Below are 12,990 nucleotides of genomic sequence, written 5' to 3' on the forward strand. Positions count from 1 at the left end.
GGTGTTCCCTGTGGTTCACAGTAGGACACAACCACTTTCAGTTTGTTATGCTCCCCTTTGCTCTTACTAGCGCCCCTATGGTATTCACCAAGGTGATAGTGGAGGTTAAAGCTCATCTGCGGAGATTAGGGGTGCCAGTTTTTCCCTATCTCGATGACTGGTTGTTGAAGCCGGGCTCGACCAAGGCAATTCTCTCCCATCTCCAGACTACAGGGGACCTCCTGCACTCTCAGGGGTTCATTATCAATGTGCCAAAGTCACTCCTGACTCCTTCTCAGACGCTTCAGTTGCTTACCTTTTCCCTGGGAAAGAGAGTCCAGGACATTCAGGTTATGATCCTGATCTTTTTGTCTGGGTCCTGGTTTCACTGAGGTCAGCTCTGAGGCTGCTGAGACTTATGGCCTCCTGCATCCAGCTGGTCGACCATACCAGGCGGCATATGTGGGCTTTGCTATGGGATCTAAAGTCTCAGTGGACCCATATTTAAAAGCACCTATCTGACTATGTTCAGATTTTAGAGGCATCTGCAAAAGTTCTGCAGTGGTGGTTACTGCACCACCAATGGGTCAGCAGTAGACCCTTCTCCCTTCCCCCAACGGGAGCTGACAGTGGTGATCAGTGAATTGCTTCTCTGTTGTGATGGCCAACTTGGAGAGGTGGATATCAGAGGCCTCTAGTCTATCTGAGTTCTGGCTCCATATCCACATTCTGGAGCTGAGCATCATGCACATGGCATTGAAATTCTTTCTTCCACCCATCAAGGGGAGGCTGTTAAAGTGCTCACAGACAACACCACTGCTTTGTGATGTGTGCCGTCTCAAGTGCATCTCAGGACTGCTGCATGCCTTTCTGCCAATACCACTCCTGCCCTGAGTTCTCAAGAAGAACAATGACCAACTGGCTAGTGTCCCCAGATTGGACACGAATAGTATGGAATCCAGCACTCCTAAGCTTGAGTATCTGCTCTCCAATCAGGCTGCTTCTCCGAGACGATCTGCTGTTGCAGCAGCAGGTCAAGGTTCCGCTCCTGGGCCTTCACAATCCCCACCTTCATGCTTGGATATTGAGGGGCAATAGCAGACCAACTTTCACTCTCCTCCAGAGATGGTTGATGCCATCTTGGTAGCCAGGCATCCTTCGACAAACTGTATTGCCTGTTGTTGGGACATATTTGGGCTAGGTGTGGTACTCGGCAATAAGACCCCCTCCAGATGTTTATTATTTGTTTTGTCTCTGATCCTGCAAAGGTTTGCTCTGGGCGCTGTTAAAGGGTACCCTTTGGCTCCTTATTTTTTGTTGTTGTTGCCTGATCAGCCCTCATTGTTTAAAGTCTCCAGTTTTATGCACTTTTTGAAAGGTTTACATTTATTTCCTCTCTCTCCATTTGTCTTGGCCCTTAATATTTCCGATGTGCAGTCCCCTTAAGCCACTTTACAGCTGCTTTTTGTGGCTTCCCACCCTTAAGACAGTGCTTCGGTGTGGGCTATAAGTGAGCTTCATACTCTGTCAATCCACTATACACCACCTTCTTCCCAGACTAGCTGGTCTTGCATACATGGACATTTTTCTTGCCTAAAATTGTGATGCCATTTTACATCAGTCAGAACATCACCTTGCCGGCTTCAATGCCCCACCTAACCCTTTTAAGGTGGAGGAGGGACTCTATCGTTTAGACCCCAAGAGAGTGCTGACCTTAAACGAAGATTGTAGTAAAGAACAATAAATCAATGATCAGCCCTTTTGGGGTTCCGTGGAGCAAAAAAAAGGCAAGGCTGTGCAGAAGAGAGCTAGCTCCTGCTGGATCATGATGTTCATTAAGATCTGCTACACACGGGCTGAATAGCATCCCCTGACAGGACTGTGCACTAATTCTATCAATGTCAATGCTGCTAGCACTAATTGGTATGTGGAGTTCCTGTACTGGACATTTTGCAAGCGGGTACATTTAAGTCTCTCCATCTGTTCACATCGCACTATTGTCTCCACTGCCAGGTTCACTGGGAGGGGCATTCTGCCTGCTCGGTCGTGCAGGGCTTTCTAGTTTAAGTACATCCACCGACGCACCTCCAAATAGGTTCTTCTTTGCTATCCATTCAAAAGGTGAGGAATCTGCAGCTAAAATTCTCTATCAGAACAAGTTACCTATCTTCTATAACACTCCTTCTGGGAGAGACTATCTTGTCCCAGATGCCTCACCGAGCCATTGATCCTCCCTGTTCCATGTTTGAACTCTATCCATTAGCAGGATCATAAGTCTAGGAATCTGCACGCGTCACATCAATTTGCCTTTAGGGCTCTGCATCTAGGGGCGCGGACACTCTGGAAAGCAACTGTTGCAAGTGGAGCGTATATAGACTGCGGATGTCATTTCCGGAGCGGAACAGTATCCGTGTGAAGCCGCACAATGCCCCTTATCTGGGCACAGACATACTGCTGAAAAGTTTCTGGATTCAGCCTGACACCTGAGGAAAACTCAGAAGGTGAGGAATAAGCTAAAGGTGAGGAATCTGCAGTTAGATAGAATCTCTGCCAGTAAGTCTGCTACACAGGGCAACTAACTTGCTCATCAATTTTATTTACTCTGTTTTTGAGTTCTGCAGAGGACATAACTGGTTCCTATAAATAACAAAAACAACTTCTAAGTGGGGAAGCTAAATAGCCTGATTTAATGGAAAAGGAATGCTAAATCAATTTTTTTCTATGCAGTTGTGTTCCCTTCTCCATATACACCACTTCCGGTCCCACCTGTGACATCATCGCCATGAACCTCAACGCCTTCTTCGGCATCCTCTTTGGAGCTCTTGCATTCCTTTTGCTGCTGGTGATCTCCATTGTCCTCACAGTTTACTGCTGTCGTAACAGGCAGACGGAAGTCGACGATGAAAGGTAAAAACTGTTTATGGTGGGTGCTGGTAATGGTGGGAATCTTTACTTTGGTACAAAATTAGGCTCAAAAATTGCTCCTTTGAAATGATGTTTGTACCAGTTTCTTACAGAGTTTTTATGACAGAGTTACACTTCCTGCTCAGATGCAGGACAAGGGCAAATGTTTGTGTCATGTGGGGGTGAAAGGGACGCCTGTGGGAAAGGTGTGTGGCAACCCTCACCTGAAAAAGAAGTCCCATTGCATATAGGCTCCTGTGACTCCCCTTTGCTCACAGTTCCTGTTGTCTTTAATAAAATCAATAAAGCCAACATGGCCATCTGGTAGAATCACTTTTTCGATGTCCTCTCAGGAGCACCTGAGCTCAGAATGTGTCACTCTGTTGTCAGATTGTAGGTGGAGGATGAAGTCTTTGGTGGGCTCATGATTGCATACCCTAACCACTTAGAAAACGCCACAGGCATCCATCAGAAACTGTCAGCATGCCTTTTGGGGAGTTCTGTACTAAAGGGCAAGGAAAACCCAGGAGAAGAGAAACACAATATACACAATATATAATGGTTCCACCTTGAAGCGTTCTGTGTAGTATGTACATATATGTAGTCTGTAAGAAGGAGACACAATTTGACAAAAAATACACAATCTGTATATCATGTAAAAATTACAGAACTTTAAAATATTGTGTAGGCAGAGCAGTACAGGAAAAGAAAAACACCAGATAATAATGTGTAGTACATTTTGGGATAAATTGTTATTTCCAGTGTGTACTTCAGACTGGTATTGGGTGTTTATCTTTGGTGAGACAATCAACAAGGCTTGTAGCAAAGAGGGCCGGCCAGGCTCATCAAGGAATCGAGTGGCTTCAAGGCTTCTAACAACTTAGGCTGAAGTGTGGGTCTGTGGGAAGGAGGAGGGAGGAGGGATTCATCTTGGCCGGGGCAGGGTTGAGGGAAGTTGGCAGCACAAACGCCTTCCCTAGCCCATGATCTGTGGTTATCCACAGGAGCAGGATGGGCATGAGTGGCTTAGCTCCTAGACGCAGAGTCAACTGCAGGACTGGAGCCTTTGGGTTTGATGGCTCGCTTCCAGTGGCTAGCATGTACATAGGCTGGTGTCTATGGTGAGCAGGGCTTGGAATAGGCCACACTTGTTGTTAGATTCCTACTGATGGAGTCACTTGTGGACCAAGTGGCCTAGTTGCAGATTGTGACAGGCTTCAGTTAGACAGACAGATAAAGCAGCTTGGACTAGGGAACTGAAATGCATGCATCATGCTATCTCTGCTGATATGGGACCATCGTATAGTCAAGCAAGGCAGTGGAAGAGGTATTTCGGGGCATCCGCCCTCCAGGTGCTATCCCGTCACACTCTGTCGGGATCCCTTGTACAGTTCTGTTTCATCGCGCCTGTTTCTTCACCATAGAGGCACTTTCCTGTAATTCAGTCAGATCCTGTAGAGTTGGCTTAAAGGACTCTACAGTCTGAGAAACACACAAAGTGACTTCAGAACTTGGGGTCAAAGCTGTCTTTTTGGCAGTTAGATCATCATCACCTTCAGACTTCATCTTGGGAGGACTGATGCGTGGTGCATTTTAAATCACAAGTTTGGATGGAGCACTTGCTATTCCCAAACATATGCCAGCCAGCGAGACAATGACTGCTCTGGGTAGCTTACAGATAGCTTCCATGTGGTCTGCAGAACTGTGCCTATCTTGTGCAGAGATGTCGTGACCTAGATAGCAAACATGGGGAAATCAGAATTATAACTCTTCTCTTCAAGCCTATTGCAGTTTCGTAGCCAGTGCTCCTAAATGTCAGATGAAACCAACAAATCATCTACAAATTGAATTAGAATAGTTCCTCCTGAAGAAAGGATGTCCATATGTTTCAAAAATGCATAATAGGAGACAGGCAGTGACTCTGTAAACCATTGAAGGATTCAACACCATGTTAGCTGGCCCCTTGAGAATGAGACCACATAAAGGCACTGAGATTGCACCCCCGGCATCACCTGCCAGCATGGGGAAACTCAAGACCTCTGTTTCTCCTCCCTGTGTTCTACTGGCTCTGACTTTTCAGATGTCATTTGGGGAACTCACAGAGAGGTAGCAGAGCTTTAGACATGGTAGCCTAAGCCCTGTTCCTCAAATTGGTGTTTGGTGTTTGAGTCTCTCGAATTTCTCACATGTCATACTCTTAATGGCATTTGTTGGCCTCCTGGTACCAAATTAGGAAGACTGGCCATTGGTCAGCTTCTGCTTTCTTTTGGGTACTTTGAGGTTTTTCTGAGGTTATTTCAGTGTTCCGGATCACACTTTCTTGACATCCTCATTCATCCTCATTAGTGAATTCGACCCACTGTTTTCTAAGCCTAACTTATGCCCTTGCCATCCTAGTGATACATCCCATGGGTAGAAGAGTAAAAGGCTGAGGGTGGCGCTATCAGCTCTTTCCCACCTGTTTTCATGGAGGACATGCCTGGCTGCTAACCAGCATCATTTTGAAATTCTCTAGACATCGCCTGATGAGTCTCAGACAGGCTCTGGTGTGGCTGGCTCAGCAGTCCTCGTTCACTCGAACATTCATTCTCTAGGGTCTGTGCTGGGCTTCTAGGCACTACTTTCCCCCTTCCTGCTTCTTCTCTAAAGTCTTCTGGCCACTGACACATTTAACTTCCTATTCCTACAAGGACTCACTGCCCTCCTGAGCAAAAGAAAAGGGCCAAACAGACTTTACATGTTATAAATTTAAAAAGTGAGCTAGGTCTGTTTTGACCAAATGCTGGCCTGCATCAACCCCCGTTCCCCCCCACCACCATTCGTCTCTTTTTCAGAGCATCCCCCTCTTACTTGGGGGTTCTCATGTGGAGCCTGGTCTGGCCCTTTGTACCCAAACTTGGTTAACCAACAAAGCCATTGACTGCAGACAAAATCTGCACTCACCCTGATTGAAATTCAGAAAATGTTCTTAATAGAAAGAAAAGGTTTCAGCAGTTCATTGAGTCAGATAGCAAGGGGATCTCCTGTCACCACCTGGGCATGAAGCAAAATACATAAATACACAACACTAATTGAAATGTTTTCATGTAGTGAAACCCTAATGAAAGATCTATGCAAGTGCAGAAACGTGCCTGAGAGAGCACAACTGGCCTCCAAACTCCTACAAAATGCAAACTTTCAGAACTGAGAAACTTATTTTAAAAATGCATTCCTTTGATGCCAGCCACGAGAATGAGGCTTTACATGCCTTGATGGATTAAATGCAGATCTGTGACTGGGGTGAGGTTTAGCCATTCGGTTCATCATCTTTTTGTGTTGCGTTTTCTCCGTAACTGGCGAGGGTATGCCCAGATGTGGGTCCTGTGCTTGCTACGCCACCAGTCTCAAGTTCGCCTGGATGATGAGGGGAGGTACCCCAAAACCGGTCCCTGGATGCTTGTTTTCCGGTGCAGGGAGGACCTGGCCTGGCAGTTCGGGCTGGACTGTTCCCATGGGGAACCGGGTCAAGGCTGATTTGCATATGGCTGGGTCCAAACCAGAATGGTGTGGCGAGGTTGTGAACAAGGCGAGCAAACCCAATTTTGAATGACCTCTAATCAGTACACCACATGAGCAGATATTCAACTTTTCTAATGATTGCAATTGTAAAAAAATAAATAAATCTGCAAACGTTTTATTTGTATACCCAATTTCTGTACAAATGCATTTTTAAGTGGAACAATTGTGTTGTGAAAAAAAGCTTTTGTTTAACAGTTCTGCAAAAATATCTGTCTGCAAAGTTTACAAAAATTTCCACTTTGCAAAGCACAAATTTGTTCAAATTTAATCCACATTTAATTTCACGGCATTTATATTTTCAGTTTTGAGTAAAGCTATATCTGTAAAGACAGAGTACTACAGAGGTATTCATTTAATAATAATGTAAAGAACACAATGATATTAATAATTTATGAATTAGTAATTAGTAAAGTAAAAGAAAACCAGGTATCTATGTAGATGGATAGGTAGATTATATATATGTATATGTCAATTTACTTGAATTTCCTCTTGTCCTACTTTACCCTATTGATTCTACAATGAGGACATTTTCTTTGTTATCACCGTTTTGCCAATGTCTCTATCTTCGCCTCACACCACAGCATTTCATTTGGTCTTCCACCTTTGCTGGTTGCTTCTTATGTGCTCTAGTTGAAGTTCTTAAACACAAGCAACATTTGAAAGAATGTTAAAAAACAACAATTTTACCTATCAAACTGCTTGTTTTTGAGATTTAGGTAAACGTTTTACACTACAATCCACGTTTCTGGTCCACGACATGCACACACAATGACAGTATTTGGCCAAAAATAGTAAAAAATTAATGTATAATTACATTAAAACTACAGATTGACTTAAAATACAATTATTTTATTAGTATTTTTATTGTACATTTGCTACTGTGATATTTTATAGATGTACTCTTTTAAAGGAATCTCAGGGTGATCTGAAATCTGTGGTCAGATGAATCAGTACAAACTAAAAAAAGAAGTTAAAGGTTAAAGAAATGAGGGTTGAAAACAGTACAGACAATGGCATTAGAGTTCAGGTAAATGGAGAGGGAAACAAGGTGAGAGATGGACATAGTAACAGTGGCACAGGGAGGTGACGGGTAAATTAAGATGTTAAGACAGCAGACAATAATTAGAAGGAGAGTGACAAAGTAGGATAAAAGAATGAGCCAAAGAGACAGAGTGCTGGAAACAGGGAGCGGAAAAGGAAGAGAGCACAATACATAAAGCTGAGCATCCAGGAGAGGCAAAGAAAGAATGTGGCAAAAAATCAAAAGAAACAGGAAAGTCTATTTACAAAGAAGGGAATTAAGAAAAGGCCTGAAAAAATTGTTAGACCAATTGTAACCATATGTGGCACTCTCTGCACTCTCGGCCTGTCTTTGTTGCACAGTTTCATTTAAGTCTTTATTTCTCTTCCCTGTAGTTTCGTTCAGACTGATTTCTACAATAGACACTACAATAAAATACTTTTAGGTGAGTAAGGTTCAAGATGCTTCCAGAAATGGGTAACTCAATTAGCAAAAAGAGACAAACGCTGCATGTTTTTGTTCTGTTTTACTTTGCTTCGATGTTTTTAATAGCATAATGGTTTCAATGAATAACCATACAATGTTTCTAAATAAGTTTGCTAACCACAGATATGAGAGAGAGCGAGAGAGAGAGAGATGTATGTTTGGGGTGGAGGGTAAGGCTTGAAGTATGTACTGAATATAAGTTTTATACCTATGACAGATTATACTTGTTAGTGTTTCACTGTAATTTATTAAACGTTTATGAACCAGTACTTTTTAAAATCACACATAAGGTAGAAACAATTTAATATCCAATGCATTAGTCTATCAAAGGAAAGAAAATACTTGTGCACTCTCCTGGAGTTTGATTTGGAAAAAACCTAAATGTAATTGACAAAATAAAAAAAAATAAGAGCACTCTGTTATAATTGTATGAAAAAAGTAGCCTTGTTTAATTAAAATGTTATTTTAAATATGCACGTTCTAAGGCTTTTCTCTAAGTCCAGAAGTACACTTGTTGCCTTGTTTAGAGCTTGGCGGGTGGGAAACTTCATCACAAATGTGGCGGATTTCCATCCACTGTGCCAAAAGTTCCTGATAGACTAGGCACTTGTAACACTGCGGAAGAAATATCCACCACTTTTTGACAGAGATGTGGTCCTGATGTAGTGCTTGGTGGGCAAGTACTACATCCCACAGGTGAGAGATATCCTGTCTGCCAAATTACAAATGCATCAGGATCTATTCTATTTGTAAAAAGGCAGAAGGGATGTCCTTCACATCTGTGATGGAGTACCCATCTGACCACATTTAATACACTACAGAGCCTTATATAGGTGTCACACTTGTATGCCAATTTCAGTTTCTTTTTTGGGCCCTTTGAAGTGGATCAGGAGCAGTGCCCCTGCACAGTTCTTTGGTGGATCCAGAACAGTGCCCCTGCACATTTCTTTGGTGTACAGAAAGCTGATGTCGCTCATAGAGCCACATATTGTCTGCTTCTGGTGCTTAGGCTTCCATCATGGCTCAAAGACCTGCAACAGGTTCTCCCAGATGCACCCAAAGGCAGTCAGAGTACAAGAAGCAAAGCAGTACTTCACTGGATACAGGAAACAAAGTTGGTAATCCTCAAAGTCCTGGGCCTGCCCAAATCCAAATCTCAGTCTCGGGGCCTGTCCAGGTCACCATCCTTGGGTCAGTCCAAGATTAAGTTGAAAGAAGTCTCTCTGCACAAGCACAAAATATCTAAATGTGACTCCACCATGTCCGCTTCAGTGAGAGGTCATTCAGTTAGTGTTCCTATGCCACTATCATCACTTTGATCACATTCCACAGTTGAGGCTGAAGGCCCCCGGCCAATCATCACCTCAACAGAGGCTAATGACTTCGACAAAACTTCAGTTTTGTGGGATGAATCTGCTGAACTCCTTTTGATCCCAAGAATCTGCCAAGTTCACATCTTCTTGCTGGTACCACTGAGTGCCTCCACACCTTTGCTGCAGACGAGGTTGGTTCTGGCTGGTTTGTTGCAGTCCTCTGTTTCAGAGGCATCTATTCTTGGTCCAACTTCGATACCAGTGTAGGATCCATAGTTTAGCTAAATATTGGCAGGTATTATGCTACAAGACTGAAAAGCTCAGGCCGTAGTCTGGGAAGACTCCCCTATGATGGCCTTTGGCTCAACACCATTATTGCAGATGGGTGGAGGCGATATTAAGTACTGATTCTGATATTATACAGGACACTCAGTATGTTCTCCATAACAGATGATAATAAGAAGGTGGACTATTTGCTCTCCATAAACTGCACTGATGCTGGTTTATATTTTGACCTACAAAGTGCTAGTGCTCTTGCATCTTTTCTGAGACAGACTAGGACCCGCTGCTATGTCCCCGCCCCCCTTCCATGGACAGCACTTCCTTTGTGGCGGTGGTTCATAGAGCTGCAGAGGTGTAGAACTGCCTACTGTGGAAATAAATTGAAATATGTTCAGAGAAACTTTACAGCTGAGTTCTTCAACTTTCAAACCATTGATGGCTTTTAATGGGGCTCTGACAAAAGCTTTAATCGTGACATGGCCTCAGCTTGCTCAGCACCAATATTTAGCCAACTTACTGGTTGTGCTATTGGTCTGACCTGAGAGATCCACTTTCCTGATACAACATTCAACTTCACAAAGTCTAGTTGTACAAGGTTCTGCGAGTAACATGCTCCACTGGAAAGGAAATCAAAGTGCATAAAGGCTCTGTAAAATACAGTCTTCCCTTAAGTAAGCCTTGCTTGAGATCTCTTAATGGTGTTTGTTTTTTGAGCTATTACAAACATGGTGTCATGGAGATGATGAGTGATATTTTGCCTGCTCTACTCGAAGAGTTTCAGAACTCATTCGCTGACATATTTCATGGTGGACAGGATGCTGCCAACAATATTCTGTGAGCTGTTTTTGGCCTCCATGGCTGTTGGCACCAGTGTGACTGTTGTGTGCCATGCTTGATTGCACACCACAGGTTTTTGAGACATGTAGGTCTCTCAGATGGATATGTCATATCATGGCTTCAGGTCCTTTATAAAAGCAGGCTGGGCCTTAGAGTATTTTAGAGAGAGCTGCACTATGACTTACTCATTAGAAGTATTGTCTCTGTCCTGCTACTTTCACTGTCAGTATGAAAATTTTGAAGGTACTCTTGGAGCCTCTCCTAACATCGGGGGCAATCTTTCCTACTTTTACATCAGCAAGTGCAGCCCTTTCACAGCTTTAGGGGAAGAGATGTTGGCCGAGGTCTTGGTCATCAGCAAGAAGAGCATTCTTCCTCCTCTTCGTCACCTATTGCAACTGTCACCAAGACGCTCTGACTCCTTCTCCAATGGTCATCTCCGGATGATAGGGGACATATTTCATTTTAGCCTGTCCGGCTGGTGTGCAGTCACCACAGACCCTTGGGCCTTGAAGGTTATTCAAGATGGTTACAAGCTCCCCTTTCTAGTTACCTTTGCTAATCTTCCTACTATTTTTGCCTGGACTTAAGATGATCATGCCGCCAACCACTCCAAGGAAGTGCAGACTCTGGTGGCCAAAGTGGCAATAAAGATAGAGTCCCAGAGGCATAGTAGGACCATGAGGTACCTCTACTCCTACTTCTTCGTACCTAATACATAGGGCAGCCTATGCCCATACTCGTTTTTTTGTTGCTAACACCTTCCTCTTGAAGGACACATTAAAAATGCTATCCCAGGCCCATGTGCTTTCTGGTCTAGAGCGTGGAATTAGATGGTGTCCTTGGGTTTGTAGAATGTATATTTTAATATGCATGTCCTGCAGTCTGATGTATTCCTTTTGCTTCATGGTGGGGCTAGAACACTATCAGTTTGCTGTCTTCCACTTTTGCCTCGACTCAACCCTCTCAGGTATTAATAAAGGTGATGGCACTGATCTCAGCCCACCTTCACAGGTTGAAAATACATGTATTCTCATACCGTGATGACTAGCTATTGAAGGCAGGCCTGCTACAGCCCATCACAGACCACAAACAGATGACAGACGCATGGATGACCTCTCTAAGGTTGTCTGTCAAGAAGTTCCACCCTCAGTCAATAAAAAAAAATCCCTTTACAGGGGTCCCTCTTGACATGATGACTTCAAAGCCTTTTAGTCCCTGCAGTGAGTCCAAGACTTTCAGGATATTACCCTGATGTTTTGCACTCAGTCCTGTATGACAGTTTTGAGTTGACTTTGCCTCCTGGCCTTGTGCATCTTGTTTGTGTCCTATGCCTGTAGACACATAGGAGGGATGCAGCTCAACGATCACCTTCATTGGTGTAGTGCTTTCCTCTTATCTCGTTTTTAAGCACTAACATAACACAACAGAAATGCACTTGTGAGGTCAAAGAAGACTTTTATTGTTGTTAATTCTTCCCCAACCACAATATTTATGAATGACGAATTAGTAGCTTTCAAGTCCGCGTTAATCAAACAAAATATATCAGTTTGCAATATACACAGCAGGTTATATTTATAAGATATTGAATGCAAAGCAAAACAAATACTTCACCGTGTGGGAACTATCTACAGCTTCATCTTTCTAAGGTCTGCAAGCTGATGACCCCGGTCAGCCGCGAGAAAGAGAGATTCATCTACCCACACAGGATTGCTGGCAGCCTGCGCCAAGCTCCAGCACGAGGTCCGGCAGATTCGAATCTGACCCTCTGCAGCCTGTTACATTCGTTACAAAGGTGTGCCCCCTCCTCTCAGACCTGGGAAACTGAGCAAGCCTTTTGGAGACTGGCCAGGTCTCCAAGACTACTCCTGTTCCCAAGCTCAAGCAGAGAGAACAACACCCATGTACTCTCTCTTATCATGTCTAGTCTACTGTGAGAAAAACATCTTGGTTCTCTGGTGCAAAAACACAGCTTGGAAAAATACAGCTTGGATTCTCAACTGCAAGATCTAACTCCACGTTAAAGGCAATAGGCAGCTAACCTAAATATCAAATGCAATGTCTAGTGTCATGTCAAAGCCAATAAGCATCTAAGCTGAATACAAAATGCAATGTCTTATATCATGTCAAAGCCCATAGGCAGCTGAGCTGAATACAAAATGCAATGTATAATATCATGTCAAAGCCCATAGGCAGCTGAGCTGAATATAAAATGCAATGTATGATATCATGTCAAAGCCAATAGGCAGTTAAGCTGAATACAAAATGTAATATATGATATCATGTCAAAGCCAATAGGCAGCGGAGCTGAATACAAAATGTAATATATGATATCATGTCAAAGCCAATAGGCAGAATATCTAATAGCATGTCAAAGTCAATAGGCAGCTAAACTGAATACATCATGTCAAAGCCAATAGGAATGCAATGTCAAAGCCAATAGGCGGCTAGACTGGATACAGCATGTCAAAGCCAATAGGAATGCAATGTCAAAGCCAATAGGAATGCAATGTCAAAGCCAATAGGCGGCTCAACTGAATACAGAAAGTAATGGCTAATGCCATGTCAAAGCCAATAGGCAGAATACAGAATGTAATGACTAATGCAATG

At 43.4% G+C, this 12,990-nt stretch overlaps 1 protein-coding gene across 5 annotated transcripts in view; it reads left to right on the plus strand.

Moving 5' to 3' along the window:
• LOC138265246 (mucin-4-like) overlaps positions 1–12,990 on the plus strand; it is a 422,755-nt gene that overhangs the window by 399,161 nt on the left and 10,604 nt on the right. For all 5 annotated transcript variants that reach the window (XM_069212831.1, XM_069212835.1, XM_069212833.1 and 2 more), the window contains 2 exons: positions 2,707–2,886; positions 7,858–7,907. In XM_069212831.1, coding sequence (XP_069068932.1) covers positions 2,707–2,886; positions 7,858–7,907 — 230 coding nt within the window. The remainder of the gene's footprint in view (positions 1–2,706; positions 2,887–7,857; positions 7,908–12,990) is intronic.

Source organism: Pleurodeles waltl, chromosome 11, assembly GCF_031143425.1.
Source record: "Pleurodeles waltl isolate 20211129_DDA chromosome 11, aPleWal1.hap1.20221129, whole genome shotgun sequence".
Classification (NCBI taxonomy): domain Eukaryota; kingdom Metazoa; phylum Chordata; class Amphibia; order Caudata; family Salamandridae; genus Pleurodeles; species Pleurodeles waltl.